The sequence below is a fragment of the Mesoplodon densirostris genome, chromosome 9 (genome assembly GCF_025265405.1).
Source record: "Mesoplodon densirostris isolate mMesDen1 chromosome 9, mMesDen1 primary haplotype, whole genome shotgun sequence".
NCBI classification, from domain to species: domain Eukaryota; kingdom Metazoa; phylum Chordata; class Mammalia; order Artiodactyla; family Ziphiidae; genus Mesoplodon; species Mesoplodon densirostris.
This window is the reverse complement of record NC_082669.1, coordinates 50,863,848-50,878,195: the sequence shown is the minus strand read 5'-3', so window position 1 is coordinate 50,878,195 and position 14,348 is coordinate 50,863,848. Positions and strand designations below refer to the sequence as shown.

The window sequence follows — 14,348 nt, the reverse complement described above, 5'->3', positions numbered from 1 at the left end:
ATTTTTGATGTATTAAAATACTAACCCATTTCCTCTGGCTTATCACATATAATACAGGAACTCCAAGTATTGTCAATGAAGTGTATGCTCTAAACTTGTAGGAGAGAAACCTCTATGGGCCACATGTCCCACCAAAATCTTGGTTGTGGCTAAAGAATCAATGAAACTTCACTATTGAAATAAATGTAAATAAGAATATAAACCATATATGTAATTTATTGAGTACTTACTCTATGCGAGGTACTCTCTCTCCCAAGTTACAAAATGGCATAATACAGAAAGAACATCCCTCAAAGAGGTTATAGTCCTCTTGGTGGAACTCTATGAAAAAGAGTCTAACGTGTCTGTAAATATCTGTATGCTTTTCCTTAAACTAGTTAAGAAAGGGTCTGGAGAAAGCATGAGCACATGTAGCCCACCTTGCGGGATTTCACAATACCTGAAATAGAAAAAAATCCTACATTTTTTGGAGAGAGAAAAAAATAAAACACAACAAAGTGAGTTAAGAGATGAATGACTATTCTGCCCAGTGTAAGCCTATGGCCAGTAAAGACATTTTAAAGCATAGGACAACTCAGATAGTTTATCTCTTTTGAACTCTTTTTAAAAGAATCACACAAATCTATACAACCATAGAAACGAAAATCCAGCTCAAGAGAGCAAGGAGTAAGTTATCTGAAGCAACAGTGAACAGAAAAACCAATGGAATCAAGGCTAAAAAAATAAGTCTAGGTAACCTGGCTGTGAAACAATGTAATAATTAGGGATCTATCACAAAAGCTATCCCCAAAATAGAGGTATGATACATTCATATTCTAAAATTCTATTTCCCATTTAATAAAGATGATATACCTGGATGTACTAAGAGGTATGCATCTCCAAGATATTTTGTTGACTGGAAAAATACAAAATGCAAATCATAAAATATGACACTATTTATGTAAAATATTTATACATGAAAAAATAGTGAAAATATTTAAAAACAATATACATCAAAAATTTGAGGTTTTACCTTTGGAGAGAGAGGTGGGATTGTAAGGGAACAGGGGTTGATGATGAAGATAGGCTTTTAATTTTTAATTTAATTTCATAAATCCTATAATGTTTAAATGTTTTGATAAACATATATTAATGTACAATTGCATGATTAAAATGATTTTAAAAATAAAGGAAATACCCTGTGGAGTAGCTAAGCAGTACCTCTTTCATTTACCAGCAGTGATCTTGGACAAGTCTTTTTTGAGCTTCCATATCTCTGCCTGTAAGCTGAAAATAACAATATTGATCTTAAAGTCTGTGTGAGTGAGTGAATGAGTGAGTGGTTTAAATGAAATGCAATGCCATATGTAAAATGCTAATTACAATGTCTGGAATATAGTATGCCCTTAACCAATAGCAGTTAATAGTAGCAACATATAGTCAACCTAGGAAATCATAAAACTGCCAAAATGAAGTTGTAATCACAGAGCAAGGCCATTTTGTTGATTAGTTATTCACTGATGAGAGATATTGCTTAAGCATCAGGTTATCTAAAATTTTTGTTTGGCTTAAATACTCATACAGTTGATGAAATAAATACATGATTTTCAAAGTAATCTTGAGATAATTTATATTGAACAGTAATAGATCAACAGTAAATGTGTGGTTTGGTAGAAATCAAAAGTCATCTTATTGCTCTTTTGTAAAAAGAGATACACAAACATCTGGAGGCACCTCTAGTTGGAGATGTACATGTAAAAGAGTGAAATGTTTGTATAAAATCTCATAAGGCCAGGAGCATAGTTGAGGTGGCAGTGAAGTTTATTTTTCCAAAGTGATGCCTTTCAACAATATTTTAAAAGATAATATATTGACATTATGATTGTAAGCCTGCAATGAAAGGATGTTAGAGAAAGCAATGCGAAAGCATGGCCCTGAAGTATATAAAGGAGGAGCTAGATCAAGGCATTGCAACTTCTTATATGCTTACACTCCCACCTGTCAATAGTAGTCTTTTCTCCCCAGCTCCACACACAGGTCCTGCCCCAGACATGCTCCCTTCATGTTAGATCCTAGCTCTGTCTTTGTTTACAGTTGAAGAAAATGACCCTTCTCTTTGCACCTGTATTTGAATGTTCTCAAAAGAAATATATGCTTTAAAATGCATATGCTTAATCATGTTGAGTCTTTATGATTCTCATTGTTTCTAAAACAGTTAGGCAAATCATATAATTTGTGGAAATGGTATCACTGGACTAGTGGGTCAGCTCCTTTGGAGTGGGCGGGCATTGACCACTTTTGCCTTGGAAAATTATATTCAGTTAGGAAGTATTTTTGGTGTTTTCACTGTTATAGGAAAAATTACTCTTTGTAGAAAAGAAGGTTCACGATGCTTTGCCTTTTTGGAATTTAGTTAATTAGCAATTGTCAGATTTTTCTTTTGGTCTCATTTTATGTATTAGTCTTTGCCACCTCTGTTATCATTTGATATACTGATGTGAAAGGATCTTTAGGTGACTTTTAAAAAGAAACTCTTATTATGTTTGTAAAATCAATGGTACAGGGTGTTCTCAGTATAAGGTTTTTTTTTTTTTTTAAATGGTGTTGTTTATTCAGTAAGGCTCAAAATCTATTTCAATTTTATGTGTACATTTATGTGTTGCAAAAATGAAAATTCTTAAGATGTAAGCAATATAATAGAGTGAGAAAGCCAAGGATTCCTGATTGCATCTGGGAGTAGATGCATTAAGCTTGCTGCTGTTCTTTCTCATCTTACATCGTCTCTTTACCACTATGGAAACTTGCTTCAAGAAGGTCCTTAGTAGTGAATTCAAAAATCAGGAGGCTTCTTTTCAAGTGTTTATACTTTTTTTTTTTAACTTGTTACTTTTGTATTCCTTACAGATGCGAACAAACTCATTAATTCGCAACTTTTTCATGCTCCTGCTTGGCCAGTGAATCATCAAGTTGAGTTAATCCTACCTCTAAAATATCTTTTATATCCATTTTTTCTTTCTCTTTTTCTCTGCCACTGCCTTGGTTCAAGCTCATTTACTTTCTCAAATGAAGTACTGCAATTTGTTGTTTAACTAATTATTCCCTCAAGTTCTCTCCCTACCAATCCACCTTTCAATGTCCAAGCAGTGATTCTTCTACAGCCAGGATGACCTACTTAAAAGCAAAACATGCCGAAATTTAGGGATTCCCCATTATATATAATAATAATTTTAAATGCCTTCACAAATTGACCCTAGAACCTTCACAATTTGACCCTAGCCTACCTTCTTCAGGTTCTACTGACTTCTTGCAACCTCTTCTTCTCTTTATCCTCCCAGTCAATTCTCCCTAATGTTCAGAGGTAGGGAACAATTTTCCATTCTTATGTTTGACATGTTCCTTCTCAACTTTTTACTTTTACATAGTATTTTCCTTATACTTAGGAGAACTTCTCTGGCCTATTCACTATCTGTTGAAGTTCTAAACCTCTTTTTTATCTCCCAGATCTGAGTATCATCTCCTCTGTTACATCTTCTCTACCTTTTAACTTTGACTATGACTCCAAGAATATTGTACATAGTGTTGGTTACATCACACTGCTATTTGCTTAACTGATTTCACTATTAGATTTTGAACATCTTGAGGGCAAGAACCATGTCTCATTTACCTTTGTATTACTATTATTTTACTGAATATTAGCAGGATCTTACTATATAGTTATTGAATTAATAAGACAAAATGAATCAGTGTTGTGTATACTGAACAGATCTGGGGACTTTCCTAAGGACCCTCCCTGATTTTTCATGACCGATATTCTCTTTTAGACATCGCCCTGAAAGGGAAGGGAAGAGAGAATAAGAATATTCAAGGCAGTGTTGATGACTACAACCTGCTTTGATTCTGTACCCAAACTGAGATATTCCAGAGAGGTTTCTTGACTGTCTGCACCACTGGAAGCTGTTCACATCACACCATTGAAGGCTAATAAATTCATTGCATTTGATAGTTGAACAGTTTAGTAGATGAACTTATGCTCATGTCTTATTAACCTGAGTTTTACTATCGACTCAACTTGTTATGTTTTTAGATTGTCACAGAAGCACTTTCAAAAGTATATTTTTAAATTGTTTGCTTTAGGTTTTTGGTTATATAAAAGGGAGATTTTCTTATAAAGATACCCTTTGCTCTCAAATCCTACTGTAAGTTATTCATTTACATAAAATATAACCCAGTGGAATTCAGAGATAAAATGTTTGAGGATGATAATAGTTAGAAATACTAATGTTGAACACTCATCATGTCCAGGTGACTGTCCATTAGTGCTTTAAATGGAGTGTCCTATTTAATTCTCAAAACAGCCATGTGAGGGAAAGTGGCATCATTCTCCTACTCTGTAGAAGAGAAAAACATAAGTGTAAACAAGTTAAGCAACTTGCCCACACTATACAGCTCTGAAGGATCACAGCCTGGATTGGAATTCAGGGTGTCAGACTCCAGAGTCATAATCACTATAGCTGTGGAGAGTATAATTTAGAAGTAAATTTCTATTCTACCTGAAAATCAGAGGTTGTTCTGCTATCAGAATCTTGGCATCCTCTTCAATAGGTTGGTTCTTTCTCCTTGAAATCTGACACTTCCCTTTTTTTTTACTCCCTATATGCTGCTGGTAAATGCACTCTAAATCCCTTTTCACTTCTTCTTTGGGACAATTTCATTACTGCTTCATGAGCCAGTGCACCATGATGCATCTCATTACAGCCCCTCTCCTTGATCAACTGTGTTGATGATGAGAAACAAGCACCAAGCCATTACCAAATGCATGCTTCTATTTATTCTTTTTGCCACCTGAAGAATGGGAAACTATCTATGTAATTCTAGAGACTAGGATATGTGTTCACTTCTTTTATACTAAAGATAAATATAGAGGCTGCAATAAGAACAATGCCTATAGAATTAGGCAAGTACAGATTTGGATGTTTGACCAATTGATTAAATTACATTGAAACAAAACAAACAAAGACAAAAATAAACTCTAAAATCAAAAGATCTGCACTACTCTTATCAGTTAATGTTTGTCTTCCTAGATCGCATTTTAAATCCCTTAATGGAAAAAATTGTCTTATACAGTATGTTTCTTGCTAATAATGGGTGATCATAAACATGTTATTTTGTTTTGACCAGATTAAATATACTACAGCCTCCTTGCCAAACTAACTTTCCTTATGTGACTGTGGCATGGACTCCCAAAAGCCTATAGTACGTCAGTCGACATATTTCTGAGAATCATACTATTATAAAGCTTATGGTGATCTTGAAGTAAAAAAGTAACATAATCATTTGTAAAATTTTATTTTAAGAGTGTTTGGATTTTGGTGCTGAGAAGTAATTACTTTAGTGTGATTTATGTTTGAATTTAATTTGCTTTATTCATGTTAGGTGGCCTTTTTCTCATCAAATGTTTTTATATAGTCTTTCTGTCATGTTTAGTGGCTTTTATCCACCTACACCCCCTCTCTCCCATCATTGTATGAAACAGAAGTGGTACTTTATCACAGCCTAATAAATATTGGCTAGGTGCTGAAGGTACTTTAATTCCCAGCCTCTGAGAAAGGGCTTGGATCTTTGTGTTGGGTGTTCTCAGATACAGAGATGTAAACGCCATTTTTCTGTTCCATTTGCAGGTCACATGTGCCAATTTAACAAACGGTGGAAAGTCAGAACTTCTGAAATCAGGAAGCAGCAAATCCACACTAAAGCATATATGGACAGAAAGCAGCAAAGACTTGTCTATCAGCCGACTCCTGTCACAGACTTTTCGTGGCAAAGAAAATGATACAGATTTAGACCTGCGATATGACACCCCAGAACCTTATTCTGAGCAAGACCTCTGGGACTGGCTGAGGAACTCCACAGACCTTCAAGAGCCTCGGCCCAGGGCCAAGCGAAGGCCCATTGTTAAGACGGGCAAGTTTAAGAAAATGTTTGGATGGGGTGATTTTCATTCCAACATCAAAACAGTGAAGCTAAACCTATTGATAACTGGGAAAATTGTAGATCATGGCAATGGGACATTTAGTGTTTATTTCAGGCATAATTCCACTGGTCAAGGGAATGTATCTGTCAGCTTGGTGCCCCCTACGAAAATAGTGGAATTCGACTTGGCACAGCAAACCGTGATTGATGCCAAAGATTCCAAGTCCTTTAATTGTCGCATTGAATATGAAAAGGTTGACAAGGCTACCAAGAACACACTCTGCAACTATGACCCTTCAAAAACCTGTTACCAGGAGCAGACCCAAAGTCATGTGTCCTGGCTCTGCTCCAAGCCCTTTAAGGTGATCTGTATTTACATTTCCTTTTATAGTACAGATTATAAACTCGTACAGAAAGTGTGCCCCGACTACAACTACCACAGCGACACACCTTACTTCCCCTCTGGATGAGGATGAATGTAGGGGTGAGACTGAAGCCTGAGGAATTCAAGGTCACATGACAGGGCTGTTACCTCAAGAAGAAGGTCCCATCTGTTGCCTGGAATGTGTCTACACTGCTGCTCTCGTCAACTGGCTGCAAATACGCTCGTGGAAAACAATCTGATGTAATTTCTGCCCAGTCAGCTTCATCTCTCAGTATATTTGTAAATCACCACAGATTCTAAAGCCACACTTGAAGACATGCTCTCACACATAGATGTACACAGACACACTCTCATGTACATTTCAGCTGGCACCCGTCATGATTCCTGTCAAGAGGGCTTTCGTTGTCTGACTCATAATGGTTCAGGATAAATGATCGTCAAGCAAAAGGATTAACTAGACAGTGAATGGTTTTTAGCACTTGCTGTTATGGAAATCTCCTTTAAAGTCTTGAGTACATGCTAATCAATAATCCCCACTCATGCATTTTTACTGCTTGGAGTAGCTGTACTGGTAAATACTACTGTAGGAGTATATGCTTGTTAAAATGGAAAAAAAAATGTGTCTTTAGAGCTCAGTATTCTTTATTTTATGAACACAACAAGTGTAGTAACTTTTTCCAGCATTCAGTAGGCACATTCAAGGTGATACAAGATGGCTCTTTTTTCTATGGAGGGAGCCTGTTCTCAGTAAAGATGAGCAAACAGTTGGAATTTACATGTGGGCAGACACTGGATTACAGCTTTCATCACCAATCATTGGACTTTTGCAAAGTTGAGACCAGCTAAGGTTGCTTAAAATAAGTTCTGATCATCATATAAGAAGGGAAATGCCTGACAGACACCATGTAAGTTATGTGTCTGTCTTATCTTTACTACACATATTGTAACAAATTCAATATCCTAGTCTTCATTTGTATGAATGGTTTGTATTGTACATAGTTTAACCAAGTGTTATTTGAGCTGCTTATTAATATTAACTATGTACTTGTCTCTCTGCTTGTTATTGGTTAAAAAAGAAAAAAAAAAGGATATGAGGAATCCATTCTATCAATGTAGCTGTGAACCCCATTAAAAAGACAAACTTAATGTACAAAGCATTTATTCAGCTCAAGTATTGTTGAAAGCTATACATATACAACATTACAGTCTGTCTGTATTTAGATATTTTATTTCTGGACAAATGAAATGTACATAAAAATAAAATGCTTAAATTTGAGTTTCAATATGTACTTGTGTAAGATGGTGATTTAAATGGTTCTGACAAGAAGAATGTGTTGGAATACAGTCATGGTTTTGCATCTCATGTCTCTAAATTTGTACAGAACTATCTAAATTGCTATTAGTTGCCCAGTCAAAACAACTTAGGAGTTTAAGTCTCAAAACTGGGAAACAGTTGTGGCATTCAGTATTACATACATTTTTGGTTTGCTGTCATGCTAGTTGTCCAAGAATACCAAAAATCAGTGAACATAAGGAGATGATTGAGGTCTCCTAAATTAATGATAGCTAGTTGTTGTTGTTGTTTTCCTGTACAGCGTTTTTATTTAGCAGGATATTGAGAAGATAATTTTTTTTTTCCTTAAAAGAAAGCCAAGATGTCTGAAGATTGTGGCTGACTTTCCCTGATTCTACTGTATTGACTCAACTGAGAAAATTACAATAGCAGTGGAGGGCTTCTATGCTCAATTTACATATAGCAAAAGGGATCAATTTATCTATATAGCATTATTTTGGGGCATTAAGCTTTACTTTTTAAAACTAATTACCATACACAGTCCCAGCAAAATAAACAGAAGAAGAAATATGTAAAGTAATAACCCATACTTAAGGTCACAAATTGGGGATTGGGATATGAAAAGTCTCAAAGGTTAACCAAAGAGGCCAAATTAAGAACATTCACCCATTCTCATTTTCCCTTCATGCTGCATAGGGGTAAGTATGTTTTCATACAGAAAATAATAGAAGTTCTACAGGGAACCCAATACCACAGAGTTCTAACTTGAGAACTCAATGACTGATTTGACTGAAGAGAGCCTTCAATTGCCAATTAAAGACACATCATTCTGTTAAGTGTCCATCTCTCAAAATCCTCCAACATAGCTAGACAACCATTTATATCAATGTATTAATTAATTTGCTGTGGAATTTAGAAGCTGATGTTAGAAAAGACTTCTCTGGCACAATTGGCAGGAAGGGCTTCCTGAGTCCCAGCTGCAGAACATATTTTCCACAGATTAAACCTTGTTATTCTGGGGTTTATTTATCAAAGTGATCACTTAGGAGTCAGTTCTCTCTTAACAAAAAGGAGGATAAGTAAGAAGGCAAAAATCTTTTTTTTTTTTTGGATCATTTGATTAGTGGCCCGTGACTTTCATTATGTGGTGTAATCTGTCCAGTAATCCAGCATTCAAGATAAGATGAAAATATGTTTCAGAAAAAAAAAAAATATGCTTCAGTCTTCACCCATCTGCCCTACTCCAAAGTCCTCATGAAATATTGCTTTTACATTTTTATAAACATATAGAATGCAGCTAACTAACAATGCATTGCATTAGTTTTCTGTAGTTTTTCTTTAAAAGAAAAAAGGAGAAAATTAGCAAATCCCTAATGAAGATTTCAATTTTTAAAAATTTAAACTTTTAAGACTTTTTCTGGGCCTGTACTCACATATCCCTAACTCCAATATCATCAGTGCCTCCATCTGTGATATAGAAAAGTCATGATGATATAGAACTTTGATTCAAAAGATTGTATCTAATATACTTCTGTTTTAGACAAGGAAGAGGATGAAGAAAGATGATGAGTAAGAAAATTCAAAGGTTCACATTAAAAACTTTACTAGGCCAACTTGTTGCTTCAACAGACTGGTTAGTTAAGTTTTAGTTATGCTAGAAAATCATTTGTTATTTGGAAAAAATAAACTTAAAGCTGCCCTAAGGAAATTGCTTTTTCTAGAGTCTTAAATATTATTTTGCACCTTTGCTAAGATATAGGAAAAAAGTCAAGATGGAAATAGATAGCATCTGATGCAAACATGGGTGTGTCATCATTTATTGTTATTTTCAGAAACATTTTAGTAAAATTGAAATTATTATAAAGAAATGATTATTGCAGCTTCTCGCCTCATGGAAGAAAAATGATACAAGTTACTGGTTTATCTATTTATGATAAAAACAATGAATTGTCATGGTATGGTTTCAGTTGGGCATTTTGGGGTCCATGACTCCTGTGAGAATTTCTCTGCATGAGTAGAAGGGGCATAACTATTAATAGTATAGTACTAAAGTTCTGGAAGTGATTATTCTGGAATAATTGAAATACTTGTTAAATTTAAAACTGTGGACAGGAATCTTCAGGTTCCTACATTTCAGCAATAAACTGTAAGCCATATTTTTGCACAGATAGATTAAAAAAATCATGAGAAGCCTGAGAAAGTGTTTGTCTTTTCCCTTTTCCCCACTGCTTTACACGTAAGAAGCAGCTTAACCAATATAAACAGCTCTTCGGAAAAACAATTTGCATCTCCACCATCAACTCTGAATGACAAGTTTTAGCCTGAAGCAAATTCAAATGGCTGTGTTTATTAACTTTGGAAAGACTTGGTTGATGTACTAGTTTCAGACGTTTATTGATATTTATTCAATTATCAGTCTTTTTATCTATTTTATATTTATTTTTATCTTTATATTTTTATTCAAATAAAATGAAAATCAGTAGATCAAAAATTAAAAATTTAAACACATTAATTTGCATTAAAATATTACTATTTACCTAGTTTGTAGGTGACAAAAATTGAGGACCTTAACAGTCAGAACTGAATCCTGAAAACCTGATTGCTAGGTCAGCTTTTCTCAGGAGTCCCATGCATATCAGAGAATGATTTCAGGGCTTGGGAGCATAAGGAAAACAGTCCTTCTCAATTTAAAATTGTGGTGTATCATTGCTTTTTATATCCAGTACTATCAGAAATACTTTTAAGTAACAAATTTACAGTTACTTTTATTTTTACTAGGATGGCAAAGAACAGAAATCCCATGAGAGTTTTAGTTTCAATATGTTTGTGTGAACAAAGTCTAGAGAAATCACCTAAAATTAGGAGAGTACTTGTGCCAAGTAGCTGGCCAAGTTTGATGGAAAGCAGTTTAATATTTATAATTCTGCATTTAGAGGATTATGCCCTTTATTACTGCTGGATTGCAGGATAACTGTAAAGGCCCTAAAGGCGATGGATACAGAGACTTCCTTTCACTGGCTGTAGTGGCCGTTATGGTTGGAGGTGCCAAGTGTACATTCTCCCAAAATTAGACATACAGCCAAATCTCTGTTCACATCAACCTCACCTGACAGTTGCTGGATTTCTAATTCCTAATTCTGTGTAAGGCGCCTCAATAGACAACTGGAATTACTGATTTCTGATACTCAAATTCCTTGACCCAAACACATGAGTAAATTTGGCCATTGAGAGAGTGACTATTTAAAGAAATAATGCCAGAAAGTTGTTAGAGAGCCTCTGTTGTCAAATAAGTATTAAATATATATGTATGTATATGTAATATACATATATATCTACCATTGTTTCTGCTACTGCCAAAATTCACTTTGCCAATTTTCTGAAATCCAGTTTTATTATTACAATTAATTTCTTTTCTACATTTTATAAAAGTTTTCGGTAGAAGGCAAATAAGAAATTAATTGTGTAGAGTGTAAGGTAGTAGTCTGGTTTTTATTCTTTTACATGTGCTGTCCAGTTTTCCCAACACTATTTATTGAAGTTTTTTCCTAAAGAGTTTTTATTTGTATGGTTTTAGAGCTATTTTTGGAGTCATCTTGTCTTTTAGAAGCTTCTCTGTATGATCAAAGACTGCATTCCATTGTCTCTGGGAGGTTTGAGATTCTCTCTTGCCAAGAATGTGCCTCAAGGTAGACTTATCCAAATTAAAGTTTCCAAGTGGCCACTACAATTCCAAATTATCCAAAAGTTCACCCATTTTCCAAAAAGGCACAAGATTCTGATCCATAGAGGGTATACATATAGAAAGCAGGAGTTTTCTGAGCGAGATGGAGAACAAGTTTTAGACCAGGTGGAACCCATCTTTGCATTTAGATTCCCTGAGGGTTCATAACTACAAGGGGACCTGTTTCTTAACAGCTGTTCCAAAACACCGGGACTCACGTTTTCCTCACTTTTGAACAGAATGGGGTGACTTTACCAAGAAGCTTTAACAAACAAAATAGAGGTATGCACAATAAAGTGGGACAGCTCAAAATGCAAAGGCAGCAGAGCCTGGGCCCAAGAGAGAATTACCCTCAAATTCCAGGGTTGACAAGAAAGCAGTGAACTCAGTGGACTCTGTAGGTACCCGCATGAGTTTGCTCACTAGCCTCAGAGTCATACGGGGTCTTCTTTGGATCCCACTCTTAATGCTATGAACTGGTAAATGTTCAGAAATAACAGAAGTAAGACCAATAAATCCCTAAAGTAGTAAGTAATAAAAGTTTATTGTGCACACACCAAAAGGGCAGTTTGCAAACAGGCAGCACTCAAACCAGAACATGGAATGAGGCTCAGGAGTACATTGTTATAAAGCAGCTTATGTAGTGAGAAGGCAGTGACTGGTTATTCTTCACAGTGACTGGTTATAATATTTGAATTCTCTTCAATGATAGGGCATTCGTTAGTGGTTACCTCATATCAATTTTGGGAAACGGTTTAAGTTTTGCCTATGATTTCCAGAGCCATAAGCATGAAATGACTCAGGTCAAGTTAGTGTTGCAAAATAAGCTAAATTAAGGTTTGTTTGGATTACTTAAGTGGTTTTGCCTGCTCAGGGAATTTTCAAGCCTGGTCTCCATTTGGGTTTGATTTTAACAAGAAAAAAAAATGGCTCCTCCTGCTTTAGTGAAGATGGTGCCCATCAGCCTCCATTGCCAGAGGGGATCCCAGCAAGCCCCTGCCCCTCAGTCCGCCTGCTTTAAAATTCGCAAATAAACTTCTTTCACGCAAAGTATGGCACTTTTCAAAGGGCTGCTTCTGTGCTGGGCACTGTGGCAGCTGAGTCTGTGTGCGGACCCTTTAAGAGGCGTTCTTTCATGGCCGCAGCCCGTGAGTCTCTCGTGCTCATGGGCATGAGCTCTCGCGATATTTTTCCAAGCGAGGCCTTTTAAGGGCTTGTCTCTCAGGTGCAAGTCTTAGTAGTTAGCGTACCCGCCGTGGAGGAGGATCTCTTCGCTCCTCAGGGAGAAGCTGCAGGTTCTGAGCTCGCTCAGATTGGGGGTCACCGTGGAAAGACTGTGTCTCAGCCTTCTACCAGCGTTGATGTGGTTTCCCTCTGTCTGCTCGCCCGACGTGCAGGAGCGGCTCCACGAGTTTGGGGTTTTTTTTCTCAGAGAAAATCGTTCCCTGTGTAGCTGTCGACTCAGTTTGTCTGCGGGAGGAGCCGAGTTCAGGATCTGTGTTGCCGTCTGAGCCGCAGTGCCTCATGAACTTTTTACGTGAGGTAAGCAGTTGTTATTCTTTCTTACTTTCTTCACCCAAAAGAGAAAGGAGTGCAAGTTTCTGATAATGGCTAATAGTTGTTGAACACGTAAGGATGAGCCCTTGACTGTGCCAGGCCATTTCCGTGTGTCTCCTCACTTAAGCCGAAGTTATAGAGACTCTTCTGAGGCCCCCCTTGCTGTGAAAAGTCTGATGCTTGGAGACATGGAGTAACTTCGCCCAAAGCAGTGCAACTCGTGATACATCCAGGAGTCAAATCCCATCTTCAGAACCCCAGAGTCTGACTTTGAAACTGCTACTTCTCTCTGTTACTCTGTGAAAAAACGTATATGCAAAGTTAGCACATCTAATATGAACATATAGTATAATTATATAAAGAAGAGATGAAAAATTCATTGAATCCATTTGTTTTTCTTCAGCGGCTTGCTATTTCTCTTAGTTGTCCAGGCTCCTCAGAGTCCCGTGTGGCCCAGTCAGTTGCCTCTGCGGTGGATGGGCTGCCCAGGCCAACCAACCCGTTGTGGTCCCCCAAACGTGTGTGTGTGTGTGTGTGTGTGTGTGTGTGTGTGTGTGTGTGTTGCCGTCACCCATTCCCTGTGTTGGAATCTCCTTTCAGGGAAAAATCCTCCTGTATGTTTAGGAAATTTCAGACCATGGTTTCCATTTTTCCTCAAAAATGAGTCAAGTAATTTTAATATGGTTTTCAGTCAACTTTTTGTATCATTTCATAATGTGTCTTTTTGCCCTTCTGCTCTAGGCTTTAAAGTTTTTTTCTCACAGAGGGAAAACAACATTTTATTTTCTATGTAAAGCTTACTGGATGGGGAGATTCGGAAGGATTTGCTCAATCTTCTTTTCTGACATACTTTGTTTTTCTTTTGCTGCGTCTTATTCTTGAAACAAACACACCAAAAAAATTGTAACAATTTTCTTGCTTTAATTCCTCAAGTCTTTTAAAGACCCAGCTCTAAACACAAAAACAGGGATTTAGAATACTCTTAATACCCTGGCCCTCCGCCTATAACAGTGATATGTGTTCCTCTTTTTTCGCTTACTCGTGTTTTGCTCATGTTGAAAATTAGCACACTTTGAGAGAACCCTTAAGTGTGAAGGCAAGTTATACTCCATTGGTTTAACTGTCCTCCTGAAATTCTATCATGTCGTAAATAACTTATGAGCCCTCTCTTCATTGTTAACTGAGCCTGAGCTCCACCTTTTCATTTTTCCACAGATTTTAGGGGAAAATCAAATATATCATTAAAGTAACACTTGTGTTTAAATCTGTAATATTTATTTTACTCTATGTAAGTTATGAAAACTAAGGGATGAGTTGAGTTTACAAATATAGTTCTTCATTTTCTTGAGTTCACAGGTTTTTCCTTCCCTCCCTTTCTCCCTTCCTCCTTCCTTCCTTCCTTCCTTGGTATTTGCCAGCTGTTTCTCATGCAGGGCCTTTTG

The 14,348-nt window shown here is 36.5% G+C and overlaps 1 protein-coding gene across 1 annotated transcript; it reads left to right on the top strand.

The window, feature by feature from the left end:
- Nucleotides 1–1,907: 1,907 nt before the first annotated feature.
- On the top strand, nucleotides 1,908–6,419 carry NXPH1 (neurexophilin 1). The gene is made up of 3 exons (XM_060107714.1): nucleotides 1,908–2,043; nucleotides 3,481–3,548; nucleotides 5,658–6,419. The coding sequence occupies exons 1-3, from the start codon at nucleotides 1,908–1,910 to the stop codon at nucleotides 6,417–6,419; spliced, it is 966 nt and encodes a 321-aa protein (XP_059963697.1).
- The last annotated feature ends 7,929 nt before the right edge of the window (nucleotides 6,420–14,348 follow it).